This window comes from Cygnus olor, chromosome 1 (assembly GCF_009769625.2).
Source record: "Cygnus olor isolate bCygOlo1 chromosome 1, bCygOlo1.pri.v2, whole genome shotgun sequence".
NCBI lineage: Eukaryota > Metazoa > Chordata > Aves > Anseriformes > Anatidae > Cygnus > Cygnus olor.
Window position 1 is genome coordinate 2,353,887 of NC_049169.1, and position 22,368 is coordinate 2,376,254.

At 41.6% G+C, this 22,368-nt stretch overlaps 1 protein-coding gene and 1 long non-coding RNA gene across 7 annotated transcripts in view; one reads left to right on the forward strand and one right to left on the reverse strand.

Moving 5' to 3' along the window:
- The window catches only part of EXOC4 (exocyst complex component 4), a 382,143-nt gene that overhangs the window by 300,899 nt on the left and 58,876 nt on the right, over positions 1-22,368 (reverse strand). For all 6 annotated transcript variants that reach the window (XM_040546059.1, XM_040546040.1, XM_040546051.1 and 3 more), the window contains exon 7: positions 22,059-22,236. In XM_040546059.1, coding sequence (XP_040401993.1) covers positions 22,059-22,236 — 178 coding nt within the window. The remainder of the gene's footprint in view (positions 1-22,058; positions 22,237-22,368) is intronic.
- On the forward strand, positions 9,037-10,722 carry LOC121064491. The gene is made up of 2 exons (XR_005816519.1): positions 9,037-10,149; positions 10,496-10,722. It is a non-coding gene; the product is annotated as an uncharacterized LOC121064491 (long non-coding RNA).

Sequence of the window (22,368 nt, forward strand, 5' to 3'; positions counted from 1 at the left end):
AGGCAAAACCAGCATGAAAAATGTTTTGTCATTAAGTTGTATGGGTCCTCCACCGCTGGATTTCACAATTAACTTATTTATGGTACTGAAGAAAGAGGGACAATAGCCTAATATGGACTTGGATGAAATCCTCTGCAAGCAGAAAATGGAACCCATGGAGAAACACCTCAAATATATGATTTGATTTCTCCATTTAAATTTGATCTTTGTCAAATTCAGCAGACAAGGAGCTTCTTTAGTTTCCTTTAGGGGAAATCTGCACCTACCATGCTTGTGGGGAACACGGACTGCTGTAACATCCTTTGTGACCAAAGGTCTGTCCAAGCGCCCATACTGTTTAGGCCATTTTTCATTATAAATTTTAAACCCTCAAGGAGATAATGAATTATAAAGACACGGACTTTAGCAGAGCATGTTTTGAATCAAGCAGCAGTTCCTTAGATTAATATAGTCACCTGAAAAACCTACTGCTCTGCATCCATCGCCTGCCTCTTCGAGGCACCGAAGACCCTCCTCTCGTGTTCCTGGAGCAGGGAGAAAACAAGAACCACCACCTACCCTTCCTACCCAACCTGTTATTTCATCATGTTCCTTCTAATTTATTTTCTTTCTAAGGGACAGGAGCCCAACTTTTACCTTTCTTCAGACGGCAGTTTGTGTGTGTGCTACAACTGCCCCTGCCCCTCTCCTAACCCCTTTTATTTCTGTGATATCCTTCAAGATCAGCTCAGACCGTTCAGGGCAGAGACCAAGATGAGGCTCGCAGCATCCCCTTCTATACAGACAATATCAAATTTAGTTTGACAGCCTTTTTTAATGCACCCTAGCATCTTGTTAGCTTGAACCACTTTGCACATTAAGTGGAGCTGCTACTCAGCTTTCTACAAATGACAACCACTTTTCTCTCTTTGGCTAATTTAGACCCAAGGAAGCTAATCAAATAATATTATTTTCCCCTCCGATACCCATTTGCTAACTTGTTTGAACATCTCAGATTCATCAGTCCCTGCTTGTTCCAAATAATGCAGAAGATTTTATGCCAGGTGTCAGAACTTGCTGTCCTCCTGCAGAGACCTTTTAGAAGACCATTAATAAGCCTGATAACCACCACGAGGGTTATCAGAAAAAGACTTAACCTTTCTTCATTTCATTCTGATCATTTTCCACTGTTTCTTACTTTATGCCTCCAGGTCAGTTTCTTTAATCAATTAAAAGAAAACAAAAAACATACACACACACATATATATATGAAATAAAAAAGACAGCATTTCAACCAAAGGCTAACTTTGACTTGTTGGAAACTTCTTCATCCCTTCCAACTATAAAAAGAAAAACTTACAAGAGCTAATTTCTCCCCCTACAAATCATTTCTAGCATCTTTTGTACATGTAAGACATTTCCACTTGTCCTCCAGTCCACAGCTGAAGGCTTTAAGGGAAGGCTGCTCATCTTTGTGGCATCTCAGTGACTTCATACTATTCCTTCCTAAAAAAGCCTTCTTACACACTGCCTTTGAGCTTAATGTAATTTCAAAGTTCCTTCTAAAGCCTCTAGCCCTGCCTTTACATCTTTATAATCAGAAAAGACATTTCAGGATAGCTTCTTCATCTGCAATTTAAAAAGTAGAGTCTGGTTTCAGAAAAATCATTCAGCTTCCCCATAACGTTTAGTCATGTTAACCCATAACCATGGACAATTTCACAAAAACACATTTTCTACAGGCGTCTTGATTTTAATCGTCTAAAGATATACCAAATACATTTGATCCCCCAAACCCACCATGGTCATCTTCACTTCCTTCCTACTGCCTATTCTAAAAATACATTTCAGCTTACTGGCTCTCCAGAATTTAATTTCTAAATTTTAAGTTCCTTAGGCCAAACAAACCCATCTAGAACCTTGGCTGCCACACCGCTCACCTATTTGCTGTTTTTCTTACTGTTCAGAGGAACATAATTCTAAGACTGGACAACTGAAAGCTAAGAATCATGCTTCCTTTTCCTATGTAGGACTTTGCAATTTAACCTTTCACTTTACTCCGTTTTCTCTCAATTTTATTATTTGATGCACAGCTGCTCCTCTGGATGCTTAACATAATTACACTCTAGAACAACTCTTAGTTATGTCATATTATTCATTCTGACCCAGCCACAGTGCATTGTGCCATACAGCAATCTGCGATTTAGCCCCCAAACCTCTTCCCTCCTATGGTGGGCTCTTGGGCTAGCCATTACAAGAACCAGTCAAAAGCTCCACCAATTGGTTGTGAATCTTCCACTTATCCAGCTTAGACATCACCGAAGGAGGATGGCAGCCACCATTAATTTGTTAACAAGTGCTGGGCTCAGACCTCTCTCCAAACAACTTTCCATTCCTCAATGCACGGACTAATAAAACCTGCTAATAAATTCCGATTTTTACAGCATCATATTTTCATCCCTTGATGTGGTCTCCCCTGTACTCTGAGTTTTTATCTCACTAGACAGAGGAATTCTTTAAATAAAGCCATGTTCCTCCACCTCCTACAAGAAGTCTGTCTTCCATGCATAGTCTGCAAACAGCTTTACAGATTTCCACTGACATTTGTCATCTCGCCACCTTTGCATAATGCACTCCGTGTCTTGGTTTTCTCCATCACACGGGAATCCAACCACCTAATTTTTATTTAACTTGGTTTTTAGTTTTATTTGATATCTGTTTTTCATTCAGTTGCTTCATCTTTAATTTTTATGTAATTTCATGCATCCTCCTTCCTGCAATATGTTGTTGTTTGCAAGTGATTTGTTCACTGATGGGGACACTTAGACAGCAAATATTTACTTTACTACTCAAGACAAATATTTGACATCTATCACCACCAAATTTTCATATGGATAAGAAAACAGTCCCTCCTGAATTATCATGACAACTAGACGCAACCACATAATAGCCTGTTCACCCACCCACTGACTGAAGAGCCATCACGTATTTCAGAAATTTTAATTCGTGAAGTTATCAAAAGAGAAAATGGTAAAATTCAGAGTGTTCTTTGTCACTGCCCTGCTATCTTTAAGACCATATATTTAAGTTACGTTTGCTGAAAGGGTCCATTATTCATTTTTCCTCTTTAAAATGAAGTCTCTCTCTAAAAAATTATAAGCAAAAAATATCTTTTACTCTGTGCCCTTAATCTGTTCGATCACTGAGTAGTGTCGCCTTAGATTTTACTGAAAAAAAGATGTCTTACACATCCTTTAATTCCTACTTACATTCTGTAGCAAGTTTTCTGCAAAAAGTTCCCTTTCAATCGTCTCAACCTGTACCGTGCTCCAAGTCAGCTTTTTAAGATGAGTACTTCTGAAGTGCATTTGAGACGACTGTCACAGAAGCTGAATAACCGTTGGGCTCAGAAAGTCTTCCCGCGCTGGTGGAAGAGCCCACTAGTTTGGAAAATCAGACTCTTTTTTACTTTACTGAAAAAAATAAATAAATTTTTAAACTTTTCTCCCAAAGTGTTCTTTCACTTAATTTGAGTACTGGCTACATATCGACTTGGGTGTTTCTCTTCTTAGTCTTTGTCTTCTCTTTTTAGGTTTCAGGTAGGACCATGGCCTCTTGGGAATCTGTTCAGCAGGACAGGAATTCAATTTTGGCAGGATTTTTCCTACACGTCTGTGCAGACAGCCTGGGTTTTGATGAGGACAATGCATGAACACAGGACACTCAAATTCTTGGGGCAACTAGAGATGCCCATGTCTTAAAAATCAGTTCCCCATATACAGTACATACTAATACTGGTACTGCTGAAAGCATAGGAGAAAATATCTTTATCCATTCATATACGCAAACAATATGGATCTGACACAGGTGCTTGGCACCATTAATACACTGAAGCCCTCGCTTTCTGAGGAACGACATTTATAATCCCCAACAGGACAGATTCTGTTAAATAGATACGGAATTGCTATTCACAGATCACTCCACCTGCAAGTGGACAAAGAGCAGAATATAAATGACCACGTTATTCGTTATCCTCATGTCCTGAAGTTCCACAAGTGACAGAGACATTCAGGAAACAGAACTCACCGGGGCTACTCGGAACCGTGGAGATTCAGGCTGTGTCATCTCCCAGTGAAGATATAGAAATAAGCTTCAGTCACCTTCTGGAAAAGGCTCTACCTTAGCTTATTACAAAAACATCGTCTTCACCTTGCCAGGTGCCGGGCAGCCTGGCCGTTAGCCAGCAAAGCACTTAAGCAAACACACAACTTAAAACATGTGAAGGGTCCCAATCACACCATACATCTAATTGTTTTTCTGGATTAGGGCCAAAGCACTCAACACGTTGTAGATCAAGACCTCGCTGACAACACTGATATCCCCACACATGCAAATCTCAGACACACAAAAAATCCAGTAGCATCCTTGAAGCCTTTCCCCAACTGCTGCTCCGTCCCTCTGAACACCAGATAATAACAGATAATTTCCAAACTGCTAGTTCTGCCGTTTGAATGAATCGTTTAACAAGAACACATTCAAATTTTGACAGATTATGTGACAGATTAATCACTTATCTCTGCAATTCAGAACTCGCAGATCAATATTCGCTAATAAATATCTTTCCACCTCAAAATGTTCCATTTGCCTTCAACTCTGCACAAGAAGGGTTTCACTGACAATGATGAAATTATAAACAATTTTTTCTGTGAAAGTCAATCTCTTGCTGTTCTGCTTTCGATATATGGTTTGTAGAGGAACCCCAACGTGGAATATCCAATGCATTTCATATTTAAGAGTTTTTCTAAAGGAAAAAAAGAACTTTCCATGCTGTGCTGAAAACAAAAGTTTTCCAAAAAAGAAAGGAATGCACAAAGTGACCTCAATAAAATGACAACTCAATAAACAAGAATATCAAACCTCTTCAAATCAGGTTACAGAAAAGATTTTAAAAGGTCCTCTAGATCCTAGGAAGCACAAAACCTTCTCTGACCAAATTACTTCCAGTTCTTCACAACTGTGTTCAAAAGAGAAAATTGTCACCAACACAGAAAATCAATAGGAAATGTTCCAGACAATAATGCAGCAGTAAGGATGGACCAAAACAGTAAATTCAGGGTAGATAGGAGTTTGGGGAATGGAAAAAACAAGTGAGCTAAACAACAGAATAGCTACTGAACAGCCTCTGCATCCATCCCACACTCAAAAATAACATGGCCATTTGTTTAATCAACCAGACCACATGAAAATAAAGATCTGAAAGGATATCAGCGGAACAATTCCCCAAAGCAAAACAAAGGATGTAAATAAACAATGTAGAATGGAGATGTAAATAAACAATGGAGAATTCAAACGTCACACCACAAGAGCCTTTCTATTGCCTTTTAGTCTTTGGCTTAGCGCGCATTATTATAAGGCAAACTGTCCACCTTATTTCAAACAAGCGACTAGTCCAAGGTCGCACAGAAAGCCAAATGCAGTCAGGACTGACTCACGCCTGCTGTTCCCCAGCCTGAGACTCGACCTGCCACAGCAAGTCCCTCTTCGGATGAGAGTGGTTTATAAACATCAACTCGTGCCATGGAAAACAGGAATTTTACAGACTGTACCCTTAAGATTTAAATACAAGATTTTCTCATTCTATGTAAGAAAGCAACAACAGCAAGTTGCTTGTCACTGTACAGTGGTGTTTACAACACGCATGAATGTTTTAGGAGTATGAGCTTACCCTGCAGTAATATACAATGTAGATAATGGATAGTAACATCCCTAAAAGCATGAACAGATTAACCTAAAAATGTTGTTCATTATCCAAGGATGGGCAGGTTCAGAAGCTGGCAGAGAAGCAATGAGAAGTTTGGGCACAGAGGAGAAACTGGGTGGGTGGGGAGACCGCACCTGGGGTTCTGGGTCCAGTTCTGGGCGCCCCATTATGAGGGAGAGCTGGGCACACTGGGAAGAGTCCAACATGAAGGGTGAAGATGATCAAGGGCCTGAAGCACCTCTGCTGTGAGGAGAGGCTGAAAGAGCTGGGACTGAGGAGGCCCCAGGGGATCTTATCAATGTCCATAAGTACCTGAAGGTAGGTTTAAAGATGGAGCCCGGCTCTTGTCAGTGGTGCCCAGGCCCAGGCCGAGAGGCACTGGGCACAACATGGAGCACACGAGGTTCCCTCTGCCCACCAGAAGCACTTCTGGGCTGGGTGGGTGCCAGAGCCCTGGCACAGGTACCTAGAGGTTGTGGTGTCCCCTCCTTGGAGAGCTTCAAACCCACCTGGACGTGGGCCTGGGCACCAGCTTGGGGTGGCCCTGCTGGAGCAGGGTGGGACCAGGTGCCTCCACCCTCAGCCAAAGGTGCCTCCACCCTCAGCCTTGCTGCCATTCTGTGAAAACTCAGAGACAAAATGAGGCACGTAAGGCAGGGAAAAAAAACACAAACATCTTAAACCCAAGGGCTCTCTACTGAAGCTCAAAATCAGAAGGTCAGTTGGGTTTAAAAGAAACTAGAATTTGGGGCCTAACTTTTTTTGTCCAAAGGGATGGCCAGTCTCCTACCAATTAACATGCTGTTCTCAAGATTGTAGAAATAAGCTGAAGCTTAGCAAATACTCCATGGAAACCTTTTCAGATTCATTAAGTACACCAAGTCAGTTTTATTCTGCTTAAGCCAGCACATATTTTAAGTGAAGTCTCACAGGCAGTCTCGCTGGCTGGATTACTTGCGCAAGCCAAATTTAGCAGGTGCATAAATGCCAGCATCATCAGGATCTTACTGAGGTGCTGGGACTGATGTTATTTTAACACAGCCATCAGAAGTTTAGTAAAGCAAAAAATGTCATTTGTGAACTCAGTTACAGCACAGAGGACCTAAAAAAAGTTCACATTCACCTCAAAGCGACCAATCTTTCTCCTTGGATGGAGTAGCCATTCCGGGTTTTTGGTTGTCTTGTTTTAAAAAAAATAAAATAAAAAATCTGCCCTAGCACCAGACGGCCACAATCCTCCCCCAACGCCGGAATTCAGCACTGTGAAGCTCAAGACGAGCAACAGCCCTTGCAACCGCTGTCAGTGCAACATAAGCATCTTCACTGGGCCTGCAGCTCCTTTAACGCCATATAGGACCTTTTCAAAGGGATGATGACATAACAGAAACCAGGCTTCAGAAGTTTTGATTCTGTGCTCATAAATGCATTTTCAATGCCCTAGACACCTTCAAGAAGTCGTCTCTTACCGATACTTTAGCCTGGACTGCAGTGAAAAGATAAAGAATTTTTCAGCAAGAGGAATTCATGGATGCGAGATGACAGGAGAGCTGGGGGAGTGAAAGAGCCCTGCTGAACACAGAAAAGAATTGAAAAACTGAGAAGCAGAAGAGCTCTTCAAATGATCTTTCATCCACAAGACAGCAAAATTTTTACAGCATTCTTCACGAAAATTTTCTTCTCCACTCCCATTCCACTAAGGAGGGTTACACAGAATCAGGATTACAAAAGTCCTTCTGCTGAATTACCTCTGCATTGAGCTGGATGAATTGCAAACAGGACCATACATACATGATTAAATCATTGAGCACTAGAGTAGTTATTCGGAGAGTAAAAGCACCAAAAAAAAAAAAAAAAGCAACCACTTAAATACCACCCACTCCAAACAGAGTGCCCAACGCAGACATGGTCGCACATAATTTAAGCAGTCTGTCCCGAGTTCTAAATTATGTCTGTGTGCACATACAGGAGTTACCTGGGAATTGATAAATTGGGTCTATATTGAGCAAATAGACTGACCGATACCTGAAACTGCCCATTTTAAGCTGGCTGTGGAACATGTCTGGCAATGCAGCTGGTATAACAGGGGTCATTCAATGGAACTTCTAGACTCTCAGAACCAAGTGTGTCTGCATTTTCTTATTAAAGGCATTGTTGTACTGTTTCGTCTTCTTTTTAGGCTAAAAAAAACACATACATTTATTTATTTATTTATTTGGCTGGGGAACAAATTAAATTCATAAAATTCCCTGAAGTTAACTGTATTATTGCTCCACCCTGGATGCGTTTGCTGGCTGCACTGCTCCGTTTTGCAGCACTTACCTCTGTAGCAGACACTGAGGCACAATTCTGAGGGGGCTGCTGCTGGGAGAAGCTAAAGGGATTCCCACTCATCCTATGCAAGCTTTCAGAACAAAGCAACGATCATTAATACAGCACAATATTATGCACACAAACGAAGACATTCCTAGTAGATCACGTAAAAATCTTACAACAGGCCACGAAGAACTATTACAGCTTTTGTCGGAGAGTTTTTATATACCACTAATTAATATGTGAACCTTTAACTCGAACTTTGAAGAAGTTGTTAATTATATAGCTTACAGTACAACTAAATGCAAAAGAGAAGAATGTTTAACAAAACCTTCAACCTGAACCCCTGGCCTTAAAAAAGTACTAACAGAAAATATAAGGCTAGCACTTCTTGCTAATGACCAGAGGCTGAACTGCTGGGAACACATAGCACCAGTTAGAGAACACAACGGACAATCCACTCAACATTACAGTAGAGACTTCTCAAAAGGCAGAACACATTTTTGTGACCTTGGAGATAAGTCTCATAATCTCATTCTCATCTGCACCTGCAGATCCCTTCACTTGGGTATTTGATGTTTGGATTTTCATTCAAATGACTTTGCAGAGAATGTCAATACATGTTTAGGTGGACTGTAAGAAGTAGGAAATCATTTTGCTTCTGCTCATGTTTGACTACAGAATACATTTAAGCCTGTCAATGCAAAAATTCAGATTAATATCTAGCCAGTTTTCAGAAAATGCTATATATACACACACACATATATATACAAAAATATGAAGTACAGGGAATATATGTTTCATATCTACTATTATGCCTCAGCAACAAGGAACATTTCTCAAACTCAGCCTCTGAAGAATATTACACCAGAGAACATTATGCTGAAAGAATGATTCCTAAGAAAGGAAGGTGGGATTTGGGAATACAAGGACCAAATTCTAACCTGTTTTACACAACTTACAACCTCAGAGAATTTCAAAGAATCACAAAGGTTGCAATCAAGGGAAGGCTGACTTTCTAAGTCACCATAGAAATTTCTACAAATCACATCTCCTAATCTACTTTTACTCAGATGTTTTACAGTAACTAAGGCTTTATTCATCCTTCCAAAAAAACAAGATACTAAGATTTCAAAACCACAGTGGTTATTAAGCACAAAGAGTCACAGTTCTACTTCAAGCATGGTGCTAACCAGTTGCTGGTAATGACAGCCCTGTCTCAAACCACACCAGTCATGAAGTTACCAACAGAAGACTTTCTCCTTCAGTACTACTTCCTACCACGAAGCTGACGGATGTTCCAATTTAGACTGCAACATGAAATTTTCCAGGGCCTTGGCCTACCCGCTTACCATGCACTGAAAATTATTTTCACAATTCAACTGTAGCTACAAGTGTCCCATCCCCTGGAATATTTATTCTCTTCAGTTATTCCTCTGACCATAAAGTATTGAAATGTATTTATAAATATATTTCCTAATTGCCTGAGCAATGGGATGGTAAGCATTGAAGAACCGCAAGGTGTGCAGGCTTTGTTGAGATAAATGCCTCAGAAAAACATGGCACTTTCCAATTCCACCTGTTGTAACAGTTTATTCAACACAGAAAGAAGCTGAAGCTTTTAGAGTGAAAATATGGCCAAATTGAAAAGAAAAACAATACATATATATATATATATATACACACAACAACCATATTACACGACACCAAAGAGCTACGAGCCACACAGCTTTATTAAGAGCACCCCAGTAAAAACATGAACTCTACTGCTCAACATGGATGGAGCTGCAATAGTCGAGCTGCGTGTCCCGCACTGCAAACAAACTGAAGGACGTAGCCAGCTGAGCCAAATGAAAGGAAGCTGTAGATACTAACAGGGAGATATTAGAAACACTTCTACTGTTACATCACAGAAGTTTTAGGAACTCTATCCACCAGAGTCATCACACCCACAGATCTTTGGTAACATCTTAATTTTTCCACCATCAGCACCAAGACAAGCTCTAAAGGAAAGACACCATTGTGAATTAAGGCAAATTATCAGGAGAGGTTAGCATGAGAGAACAATTCAAAGGCACCATCATTTATCACTTTGGCAGGTAATGTGGCTGGGAAACGCAGTTTTTCCTAACAGGGCATCAGGCATGTGACACACTGATTAAACTGCGAGGGAACATAGCACCAAATCATTGCAATAAAGTGAGCTCATCCTTTTATTGTGCCCTAGCTAATCATCTGTAAGTCTGCTTGTTCTATTTCATTGTCCTTCGTGAGTAAAAAGGGGATGAATTTTGATATTATGCTTAAGGGACCACTCTGATTTATCTATTTACCAACCTGTTGGGAGGTTTAACTGACTTGGACTGTTCTCCTTGTCATAAACGACAACTTCGGACTACTTAAGGTGAGGAGGGAAAATTAATGACATGATTAACCTTTCTGCAGTTGGAACGAATCTGCCAAGCAGCAGACAAGAATCCCGTTCTCACTTTCATCCTGGGTGTTGCATAAGGCTATAGCTCAGCCCTCGGACAACACAGCAACCAGCTCTTCGTCCTCCACCTCGTGCTATGAGCCTTTTCTAGAAGAGGCTTGACACAAGAGACTTGGCCATCAGCGAGGCCAAGCAAAAAGCTCCCCTGTCTAGTAAAAAAAAATAAATGATAAAGTTACACGAAGTGTTATTTTTCTTGGAGGTTTCACCCCTCTAAAATCATGTTATTATAATGCAAAATTAGATGTGGGATTTTCAAAAGAATCTAATGTAATTAGTTGCCCAAGTCCCACTGGATTGCCAAGAGAGTTAGAGCCTGAATGCCTTTGGCTCTTTTGGAAAACCCCATCCATCAAAGAAATTCATAGGATGCCCCAGTATCAACTACAGAAAAAGCAAGTAATGAGTTGAACATAGCTTCAGAGTTATTTTTGAAGAACTTTACAGGGTTCCTCAGCCACTACAACGTTGTGAATAACAGCACTACCACCAAGTTTTCCACAAAAAAAGCTTTGGGAAACAACACTTCACCCGCAGACACCACGGTAAAAAGTGATCAGTGACACTAAGTCGCATTGTATTACTAAAAATAAAAGGCAATGTTCCAGTAAATAAAAGCACCAGAACCACATCACTCAAAACCACAGCATCTAAGCTAAGCACGCATGTATTTTTCATTCTCTTCTCCTAGTGCTGCTCTTTGATGTTTTTTCAAGCCAATGCTATAAATGCAAAGCAGAGGGAGTCCAGCTTTTATTACTGGAAAGAATGAATTAACAATGCGAGACATTTTATTATTATTTTAATCAGTTTCCAGCTTACAGCTTCACTGAGAGCACACCAACAGTCACACATTTCTTAGTCCTTTTCCAGTAAACGAGGACCCCAAAGAGCTCTACACGGTATTTAATTACATACTAGGAGTAGGACGACTGTGTACAGGCCACATTTAATTAACTAATTCCCTCATCTCCCCCTTCTCTCAGGTGAAAATAGGTTTCCATGGTTCCTAGCATGGACACAGTTACAGTCTCCTCCCGCTGTTTGCTTAGGAACAAGAAGTTACGTGTGGATTCTAAAATAAATAAAGCTGATATTTTTGCACGTGTATTACATATTTTGAGAGACGGGGTCTTTTGTCTTCCTCAAATGGCTTTCAACGCTGCAACTTTTGAAACTACATAAAGGGCTGTGGTGAAGACCCAAATTTGAAGGGAAGACACAAATAGAGGCCTTGTCCACAGACCCATCAGCTACCAGCAAGCCCTACAGAGGGCTACCACCACTTTCTTTGTTGCATGAGACAGGAAGATTCAACATTCAGTTGAGTCACCAGGTTTGGTAACTGACTGCTCAACCTTAAATATGGCAGATTCATTTTGAAATACGGAACTGAAGAGCAATCTCATCGAGCTTGGAAGTTCAGAACAAATGTGCATATGAAACCGACGTGGGACTCCTCATCTCTCTGAAGCTTTCACACCAACACAACAGGACGACAGAGGAAGGAAGGGAAGGGGACTACTGGCAAGAAATGCAGATCAAGTAAAACAAAACATTTTCAAATCATTTCTCCTTAAAATATGAAAGGTATTATCTGTGGGCAGAAGACAGAGTGCCCACAAAAATAAAACTGCTTTCACAATTTCTATTACTTCTGGGGAAAGCTGGGTGGTTACACAAGATTCTCACCTTTCTTCTGAATGGTTTTATAGTGGACAGCTTTTGAAGAAAATGTTTAAAGTTAGATCTTTAAACAGAGGGAATTCAATATTGACATTTTACTCTAACTTAGATAAAGTGCTGCTCCTTGGCCTACCAAACCCATAGGGCCACTGACTTCAGGAAACCATCAGGCTTATTTCTCCCCTTCCACATCTGCTCTGGTGTACCAGACAGGCTGGCGTGGAGCAAATTCAGACTTAAATTAATCATGTACCTTGAAAGGGAGCAGTACTGACTAAATCAATTCCCTTTTCCTGCTGCCACAAGTTCAGGACACGGGCTCTTCTGTTACCATCAAGCTCATTTCCTCCTGATCTCTGTAAATCCTATTTTGGTGTCTGTGTTTGGTGAAGGAATATGAGCTGGGAGGTCCTCAGAGTGCAGCCTGCCAGGCAGGAGGCGTTTCCCGAAACACTGTCCAGTTATTCAGAATTTATGTAAATCCCCTCATGAACTTCCATCAGCTACTGCTGGCCCTTGGCACAACCGAAATACAGAGATTCACATGCTATATGGTTAGAGAAATACCCATTACATTATCATGCAAATCAGGATCCCACTTCGTAAGGCAGAAGCGTGCACACTTCACATTTAAAACTTCAGTTTAGTGTTGCCACTCACAACAGGGTCCAATCGACAGGCACATCGTACCTTCACGTAACGAGCACTAAAACTAGATGTACTGGTTAGTAAACCCATCTCCTCCTCCTCCAAAGAATCCAAAAGCACATAAAACCAACAAAAATAAAAGCAACTAGTTGTTAACCACATGAACCAAGATTTTGATTTTAGTTGAGATTTTTAAAATAGCCCTTCTTTTCCATTCACTTAAAAATGAACTCAATACAATAGAGAAATACATCTCAGACTGTTTCGGGGTCTACGTCACACGGGCACTTCTGAAGCACTACACCAGCACTTCCCACAGAGAAACAAGACAGAACAGAGGTACAAGAAGTAGTTCAGATTTTCCATTTTAGCTACTGAAACAGAGAGAAGCACCTCCCATGTTGATTTCTTACAAATCTATCTGGGTTGTTTGCTGTTGTTTTAAGTTCCGGGTTAAATGTACAAAATGCTGACTTACATGGCCATTACCAGAACGCTGCTGAGCACAACAGAAGGATTTGGAGGTGGAGAGGAGTCGTTTGATCTCAATTTAAGTTGGGAGTTTGTCGTTTCCTGCAATGTACGCAGGCTTCGAGCCCTCCAGTCTCTCAGTCCAGAACTCACCGGTGAATCATCAGCCACTTGCTGGTGGTTTGTACATACAGATTTGCACAATATATATAGAAAAGGAAACTGTGTTCTCTTGCTGCTAAGTCCTTTGGATAAATCTTGGTCAAAGTCTGGTGCAGCAGAAATTTCTCAAGCCAAAGAACGCATGTGAACTAATTAAGAGAAAATATCGAGGTTGGTTTTGTGTTTAAATACTTTCTCACCATGGCCCCTCAGTCGTGTACATGCCCTCAATAGCATCACAGTCCTCCCACTTCAGACTCAAGTCTTCATCATCTATCACCAGAGCTTGCACCAACCATTGTAAAGATATTACATATATAAACCTGATGACACATTACTCAAAGCACTGAGAGCTATTTGTAGACTTCCTAAGTAAAGCCACTTGAAAAGACAGCTGGTCAGTGAAACCATGAAAGAAAGTACAAAATTAACAGAATATTGAAGCCTGTAGATCATCATCAAAAACTTTAATTAAAATGCCAAATTTTAAGCATTGGGTGTTTTGCATATTCATTTCCTGATTCTCGGTGGTGAAGGGCAACCGTAAGGTCAAGAAAACCAAAAAACTCAGAAACTCAGAAACAACAAAAAAACCTCAAAACAGGCCCCACCAGAAACAATAGGCATTTCCAAACCCTTCCGTTTGTTTCGCTCATTCAAACATTAGCTCCCCCATGTGTAAAACGCAGCATGGCATCACCCTGGTGAGATCAGATGACTAAGTCACTTTGATGATGACAAGCATGCTGTGAAGTAGATGTTCCTAAAATGTTTTATGCATGCCACTGGTGACACACAACACATTTCAAAGTGCTGCCTATGTGTCCAGAGCTGCAGCAGCAACAGCTTCCCAAGTGTATGCGAGCAGACTTGCAGTTGCCTTCACAAGTGGCAAGGAGCTGCTGTTACCTACCTACAGCGTTAGCTCCTTGCATGCAAATCTCCATAAATGCTGGACCTTTTCTTCTGCCTCCAGCCCTGGAGCAAGGCCAAGAGAGAGCGGAATTGGTGAAAGAAAGAAAAAAGATGGGGGGAGAGGTAGAAGAAGAAAGGGATGCATGGGTGTGAATGGAGAGCAGCAAGAGGTAGGTATGGCTTGCAGAATGAAAGAGGAGGAAAACTAGAAATTAATATTCTAGCAGCTCCTTTCTGAGCTTATGTATTTAAGCCTGGCATCCTCTAACTGAGGGAGGCTGAGCTTCTTCACCCACTTTGGTCTCAGTCCTGCAAGTTCATTGAGAGGGGCTCACCTGCAAACACACCTGTCTAAGAACAAAAACCAAGGAAGATAAATTAACAGAAATTTAAGAAAATTTTAGCTAATGCAATTCCATAGCTTCCTATGGCACCGAATTACTCAATAACATCGTGTAGCACCCCAAGAACACAAAGCTGAGATTTTGTATCAGGAAAGAAACAGCAGGAGCTGGTAAACCTCAGGAAAAGAAACGGATTCTACCTTACCGCTTTGTAAATGTCACGCATGTTAAACACACCAAGCGCACAGCACAGGAGCGGAAAGGCTTTTAAGCAAAACAGTTTCCAAACATTTCCCTAGGATATCAGCCACTCTCTAACATTAGCGGGAATTTGCCTGCATGAATCCCTCCTGCACTGCTGTCAGATTAGACGCCTTGCAGTGAGGACATGATGAGCATTTGGCCTTTTCCCGTTCGCAGCATTTTTATGATGCTACTAAGAGTATGTCTCACTGCCTTTAAAGCTACTCACACGGGGACCAAGTGTGAATAAGCTCAGCACATCAAAAGAGATGTGGTTTTATAGTCCCATAAAACATGTCTACAAATGCTGATGAACTACTTGTAGTCTCTCCTAATTCTAGCTGACAGCGGGAATAAAGTGCAGCGGACACCGATAGTAACCGAGGAGAAAAAAAAAGCACATCAGACCTAATAAAACTGTACAAGAATCTAGGGAAATGGTTAAAATCAAAGGCAGTGCACATATCCGCAGCCAAGTTTACATTTCTTCTACATCAGCCCATAATTAATTAACAGTTCGAGAAGATGAAGGCTGAGAAGCAATTCACAGGCAGGACATTTTGTACACCTTTATTCAGAACACCCTTGTTGCTGCTGGCAACTGAAGCACAGACTTCCCGTCAGGTGTGGTGGCCACTTGACAACCTTCACACTCATTCTCAGAGAACTTTCAACTTGCAAAGGAAAGACTTCTAAGTGACATTGCTGGAACAAAGCCGCAAAAAAAAACACGTATATGCTCTCAAATTGTATAAATTAGAAAGCATTTGACAGTGGACAAGGATTCAAAAGGCACAGGTTTCACTCAAACTGCCAAATATCAAAGTAGGGAACACGCCATTCCCCCATTCTGCATTCCCAAACTCAGAGCAGACTTTCTCTCAACCTGGCACCCTAGCCAAGTTGCCCTCTGCTGTAACTAACAGTTTTTGTAAATTATTTACTGACGGGGCTCCTCACAGGTATTTTTTGCACCTTTTTCCTCCAGTAGAAGACAGTCTTTAAGGAAAATAATATGTATACGTTTTTAATGCACATATATGCATTTAGCTACTTAAATATTTAGGGATAAATTCCCCTAAAAAAATTAAAATGATAAATTCACATCTATGCTCAACATTAAAAGGTAAATCCACCTGAAATCAAGAGCCTTTCAAGTCCATAGCAGCGTGAGGCTCTACAGTGTGGACAGAAGAAGGTGATTTTTTCCTTGCTCACATACCTGCAAACATTTCATTAAATGAGCTAATCTTTTTTAAATCTCCCAAACCATAAGCTCAGTGACCTCTTCTGCAATAAACTGCACAAGTGATCGTACGCTGTTCAAACAACTCATTCTTATGCAGGGCTTTATCTCTTTGAACTTTAAAGCAAACGTTAGTGTTTATGAAATACATTGGATCAACAGCTCTGGGATAAAAATGACTCCCGAAATAAAAGCTGTAACGCAGAATTATTCACACACATTTCTGCTGTGTCGCCGCGCTAATACGGCAGTTCGATTAAAAAGGGGGGGACTTAATTAATTAATTAAATGCCTGGGACAGGCAATAATCCGACGTCGATAGCCAGCTCAGCTCTGGACCTCTTCCAGGTGTCTGTTACCAAAGCAATTCAGTTAGCTTTAAACACACTTCACTTCAGCAGGAATCATCCTGTTAAAGGGAAAACAGATCGATGGGCATTTCTACTTCGCATTTTTGGTTTTTAAAAGGGAAGGTACGCCATCGCTCTCTTGTTCTTTGCCCTTCCAAATGCATAATACATCTTATGCTGTGGAGTCTCTTTGCACTTGAAAACTTTCTCACCTTTACCAGGGCAATTTCAACCACCTTCAATACCTACTGCATCTTCTAAAGAGCTTAAGGAAGGTACCAAATTACTTTCTGTTTTGAGTGTAAGGAGACAACTTCAATCATTATGTAAGTTGGAACAATGCTATCAAATGTTTTAGCATGAAGGACGTCACATACCCCCTCCAAGTATTCTTAACAGGACCAAAATTTAAGATATATCTTCCTGCAAAATTATCTTGTCCGTTCCCAGACTCAGACAGATGACATTCGTCCTGAACCACAAATGTTCACTGAAATTTTCATGCTGTTAGTAGATACGTGCAGGAGGAAAAAAAGAAAGTTGTGTTATATTCACTGTGCTGGATTTCTTAACAAACAAGCATGTTCTCAGTTCACTTCCAACAAGAAATGGGGGGAAAAAAAACATGCCAAGTGGCCCGCTCCATAATTATTTAAATTCCAACGTTCAATATCAGCAACCTGAAGAATGTAATGCTCTCTCTCCCTGCTTTATGCACCCAACACTGAAACTGCATTTTTCAAAAGCTGCAGAAAAATCACTTGCACAACCATCACCCTCTCGGCTGAAGGAGAGATGAGCATTAATGAGACACACCAGTCAGGAGTCCGAGGGCATCGGTTCCACACATTTAAAACCATTTAAAAGGAACCAGAAAAACTGCCAAGCGCATTATTTTGAGGACAGCCGTGAAACCATTAATTTCCACCAGGAAATGTTCTGAAAAATAATGCTGCTGCAGATTCAAGACATCACCTGGTGAACTTCCCAAATGCGATAGCAATTTCATACATTGCTCTGACATTTCAACCGGCATTTATGACATATTAACACACTCTCCTCCGAGAATCTTACTTTACTTTATAAGTATTAACTGTGTCATAAATAGTTAATTCATAAATGTGAGGTTTCGGCAACGAGAGCTGTGGTTACCCAGCCCAGCACCGAAACACTCAGGCACGGAATGACATGGAATGACAGTTGCCAGGATAAAGCTTTTGTTCCCCCTTCTTTGCAGCACATTGCTGCTCTCACCAACACAGACATAGTTCAAGGACCTGAGCAAGCAAAAAGTGAAGCCAGCAGAAACCATCTGACCAAATCAACTCCCTCCAATTAGGTAACTGCTGGGAAAATGAGCAACGCTGCCAAGCAGTGGATGTAGTGTATTAAATTGAGTACAAAGACTGCTGGCCTGCACTGCCTTTGCCCTGCTCACTTGTGTGCTTAAGGACCGGTAACTTTTGCCGTTAACTTGCTTACAAAGTCACCAAGTGGCTGAGCTTACTGGCATATCCCCACGTGCTCTTGCACGACTCCCTGAGACGCGTGGCAGAGCAAATACAACTGAGTGCAGCTCTTCAGTGAGATGCTCACGCTGCTGGCCACCAGCCCTGGCTGCATACTGCAGAACCGCTCCATCCCCTGCTCCCATCACGAACTCGCTCGTGTGCCCTTCCTCTACACAAGGAAGAAAACGTCACAGCTTCTGGACGGAGGAGCTCCACGTGCCAAGGAAGAGGCTCTCTCGTTCAACAGTTTCTGGTGTCTCCAGCTCTGCAGCAACAGAACAGTAGCGTGTGGGCAGGCAGGAGGCTTCAATTTCCCTTGCCATAGTTTTCTTACAGTTTCAGCAATGGTTAGGCTGCTAAATTACACTATTCGGGGAAAACACCTGAAAGCATTAGACAGAGGACCACAAAAAAGGACAGTAATCATTGTAAATGTTTTCTCAGCAGACAGCCCACCAGCCAGCCTGAACACTTGTGTTCCATCCCCCTGGTGCTGCTGAAGATGCAACCTGTGTCCTGGAGCACATATATGATTTTCCTTGTCTTCTGAAAAGAAAACAGAGATAGGCCACCTTCTTTTTTAAAAAAATGAGAACTATGACTACAAATACTACTACTGTTAGAGAAGAAAAGAAGATCTCTTCCTTGGAGGCAAACAGCACCAGCCTAAGCTGATAACAGGATCCTGAGTGCGCATGGAGATGTCACATTTGCTTGGTGTTTTCTCTGGCAGCAGGGTATTGCACTCCTACAAAGCAGCTGACAGGACGATCACCCTGTCACTGGAAGGTGGCGTTTCTGAAGCAGCTGAATGAACACTGGTATTATTCGACGGGGACAGATGCCTCTTTCTCATCATGGTATCAAAAGACGATGCTAAAAAAAAGGTGAATGAACTGCTCCAAGTTCTAAAAGCAAGGGAGAGCCATCACGGCAAGCATCAGCTGCATGTCCACTGCTGGTGCTCCCCTGACACTACTGCAATGGGACAGAAGGCACACTTGCCTTTTACTCAAGCACATACATCGCTCTGCCTTTCACATAACAAAGCCTAAATGGCAGCGCGTCATCACTTGGGATGGGGGAATGCCACGCACACACTGAATTGTGCCTAAAAAAAATCCGAATTCCTTTGCTGTGTAGTCCTGAAGCAACTCTTCGTCTCAGTACAGCTCCACCTGCCACTGTAACACAGCTCGCAGCAATCTCCAGCCCAGTGCTCGGCCCTACGATAATCCTGTTCAGAAGGATATCCCACCCACTGCTACACTGATGAGCTAAATTAGCTCCATATATAAAAAGAGCAAGTTAAAATTTAAACAACTTCCAAATCTCTCTTGCTGGCACGGCGATACAGCTACAGGCCAGGCTGGCTCCGGTACAAATAACTTCAAACTGTGTTTTCCTGAACAAGGCTGCCCTAATATTTCGACGAACTGATTTCTTTGTTTGTTTGTTTTCTAGCACTCTGGCATCCAGCTCGAAAAGGTCACTCTGTCTTCCTCCTGACGAGTTCGGTGTTATTCCTCTATTCACAGAGAAGGTCAAAAAATATATTATATCTGCATGTTCGGTATCTAAACACTGCCTGACTTTGTGCCACCTATCCAATACCGTACCGCGGCGCTTTGTGCTGTTATTAGGAAGCATTCAGAAATCCAGCTTAAAAAAAAAAAAACAGGCTGCTCAAAACAACTCTCTCATGTTTACCACAATGGACAATTTCCAGCCCACCACGAGCGCACGTTATTACTTTTGTACCCAACTACAAAGAGATAACCTTGCTGTAACGTATTTCCCATGCCGAGCTGCACAATGTACATGTGGCAAAGATTACCCATGTGAATTACCCAGCCACGTGATGCTGCTCCAGCATGATGAATAAGTTTCATTCATTAGGATCTGCAGGAATTGCATCGTTTCCCCGATGAGCCCCACCACTAACCTACTTCCTCCAGATTTTCATCCTCCCCCAACAGCGGGTGCGTTCAAATATAAACACTTTTAAACCTGAGCTTTCTGCTCCCCCTGCCACTATTGTAAGATCTTCCCTCAAAAAATTATCCCTATTTGAAAACACAGGATAGAAATAATTTTGTCTTGGGCTCAAAGGTTTTATTCTACTGTAAAAAAAAAAATCTGCTCATATGAAACTAACATACAAAAAAACACAAGGCTTCCAATAGAGAAATGGAAGATTTTCTCCTTTCCACGTCAGTCAATGCTCATCTCTTACCCTAAAACAGCAAGAGATTATGGAGCTTAAAGTGCTGCTTTTGTGCACTGAAAAAGCTATCCGTGCCTCTTCTGGAAGCTGTTCAGACTCCCTCTGACGCTTGTGCTGTCAGGCCAATAGCAATGAAATCTTTACAAGTGGGCTGCTACATATTTCTTGGCACTTTTCTTGCAGAAAGCTTGGTCACGTATTTTCTCCCTAACACAGGAAGCTCACTCATTCTCTGTATGTGCACACCTACACATGCTTCTGTATAAAAGTTTTATCAACGTTATTTGGTAATAGCCAGCATAACTCACTCCTGACTGCACCACTCATGAGGAATGAAACCATCACAAACCCCCACTGATAAGGGGGAATTACCAGCCCCATCATTCTGCTTCACTGAAGATAAAATCTTGAAAGATTCTTAGTACCAAGCTTTATCCTGCTACAGCAAAGTTTGCAGAACTCAAAGCTCTTAAAGGTTTTCTGGACCTGGTGGGTGACAGAAAGGAGTCTGGAGATTCCCCCTGCCAGACTCTTTCCTCATATCCTTAACCCTTCCCTTTAATGGGGACAGACAGCTTTGATTTTATGATATTCTTTTGTTTAGAAAACAAGTCATTAACCTCTGGCTGGACATTCCCAATCAATTTTTTAAAGAACAATACTGAAGGAAGGTGAAAATTTATATCAAGGTGAAAACTTACCGTGATTTCTTTAAATGAAAGCACCAACTCCTTTAGAAAGACATGTAAGTGGGGAAGGAGACAGTGGGCACGATCAAAAGGCCCATAACTTAGGTTTTCCCCGTCCAAGAAGTATTTGCATTCACAGCACGCACACACAGCCATACTCATGTAAGCAAAAAAACCTGTGTGCATCATTGCACAGACACACAAACCTTCAGAGAAGCAGTAAAACAGGCCTGTGACCTAGAATGAAAATGTGTGTAGGAGCCAGAGAGCTCCTACTGTGTGTAGGAACAGGACAGAAGTGTAATGATCAAAATAAATCTTGCCACTTCTCGTAAATTACGCCAGGCTAATTTCTTCGACCTCCTCTAGCAAATACTGGGTGAGGTGTACATCTGTGTATTAGACATAGGGGAAATTCCAAAACAAATACATGAAAAAAAAAATAAAAACAATCTAATGAGAGTGTGTGTTGGCCTCACAAGTAGGAGAGAACAGACGTGTGACAGACAGCTCTGCTGCCTGGGAGAGCCTCAGATCCTAAGGTGATAGGCGTGGTACCAAATAAAGCCTAAGCACGGTACAGCTTTAGTACGCTGTGGCTTGGAATATGAATCAAATAAGACTTCCCTGAAAACATGCTAGCAGCTAGTGTCTCAGCTGACTATAACCAAGGCACGATGACAAGAGAAGACAAGCGATTAGAGCTGTGACACTTTATGAGACAGGCATGACATGGTAACATGGAACAAAAATGTCACTGTTTGAAAGCTTCTGCTAAATCACTTGGTAGGCAAAAGGAATCAACCTCTCCATACACTACAAGGACGAAACCACAGGGTTTTTTTTGCTGATATTTAAGCTCATTGGAATTTAAAAGTCTGCTATAAATGTGCCCACTTACCAAAAATCAAGACAAATTGCAGTCCAGCTGTCTCTTGAACATGACAGAACTGTTTTCTGTGATATTCTAGTTTAAAAAATCTGTCCCAAGCTGAAAGTGTGCCCACCTGAAGGCTTCTTACCTGCAAGACATCTTGGATCTTCACCCACACATCGACCATGTCGTAGAGCTTGATATCACCATCATACTGGCTGCAAGGAGAGGCCACTGTTTGCTGAAGGTGTCCAAGGACGACAGAGTGTGCAGTAGCCACAGCGTTGAATTTGTCAAAGAGAAGCTCTAGCAGTTCCAGCAGCAACCTGAAAACCACCAAGACAACGTCCACTCATTCTCCAGAAGACACTGAGAGCACACTGTCACGCGGCACATCTGAGCAGTGGGCAGGAGTCACAGGATTGTGACTTCAGGCCCTGCTTTGCGACAGATGCTCT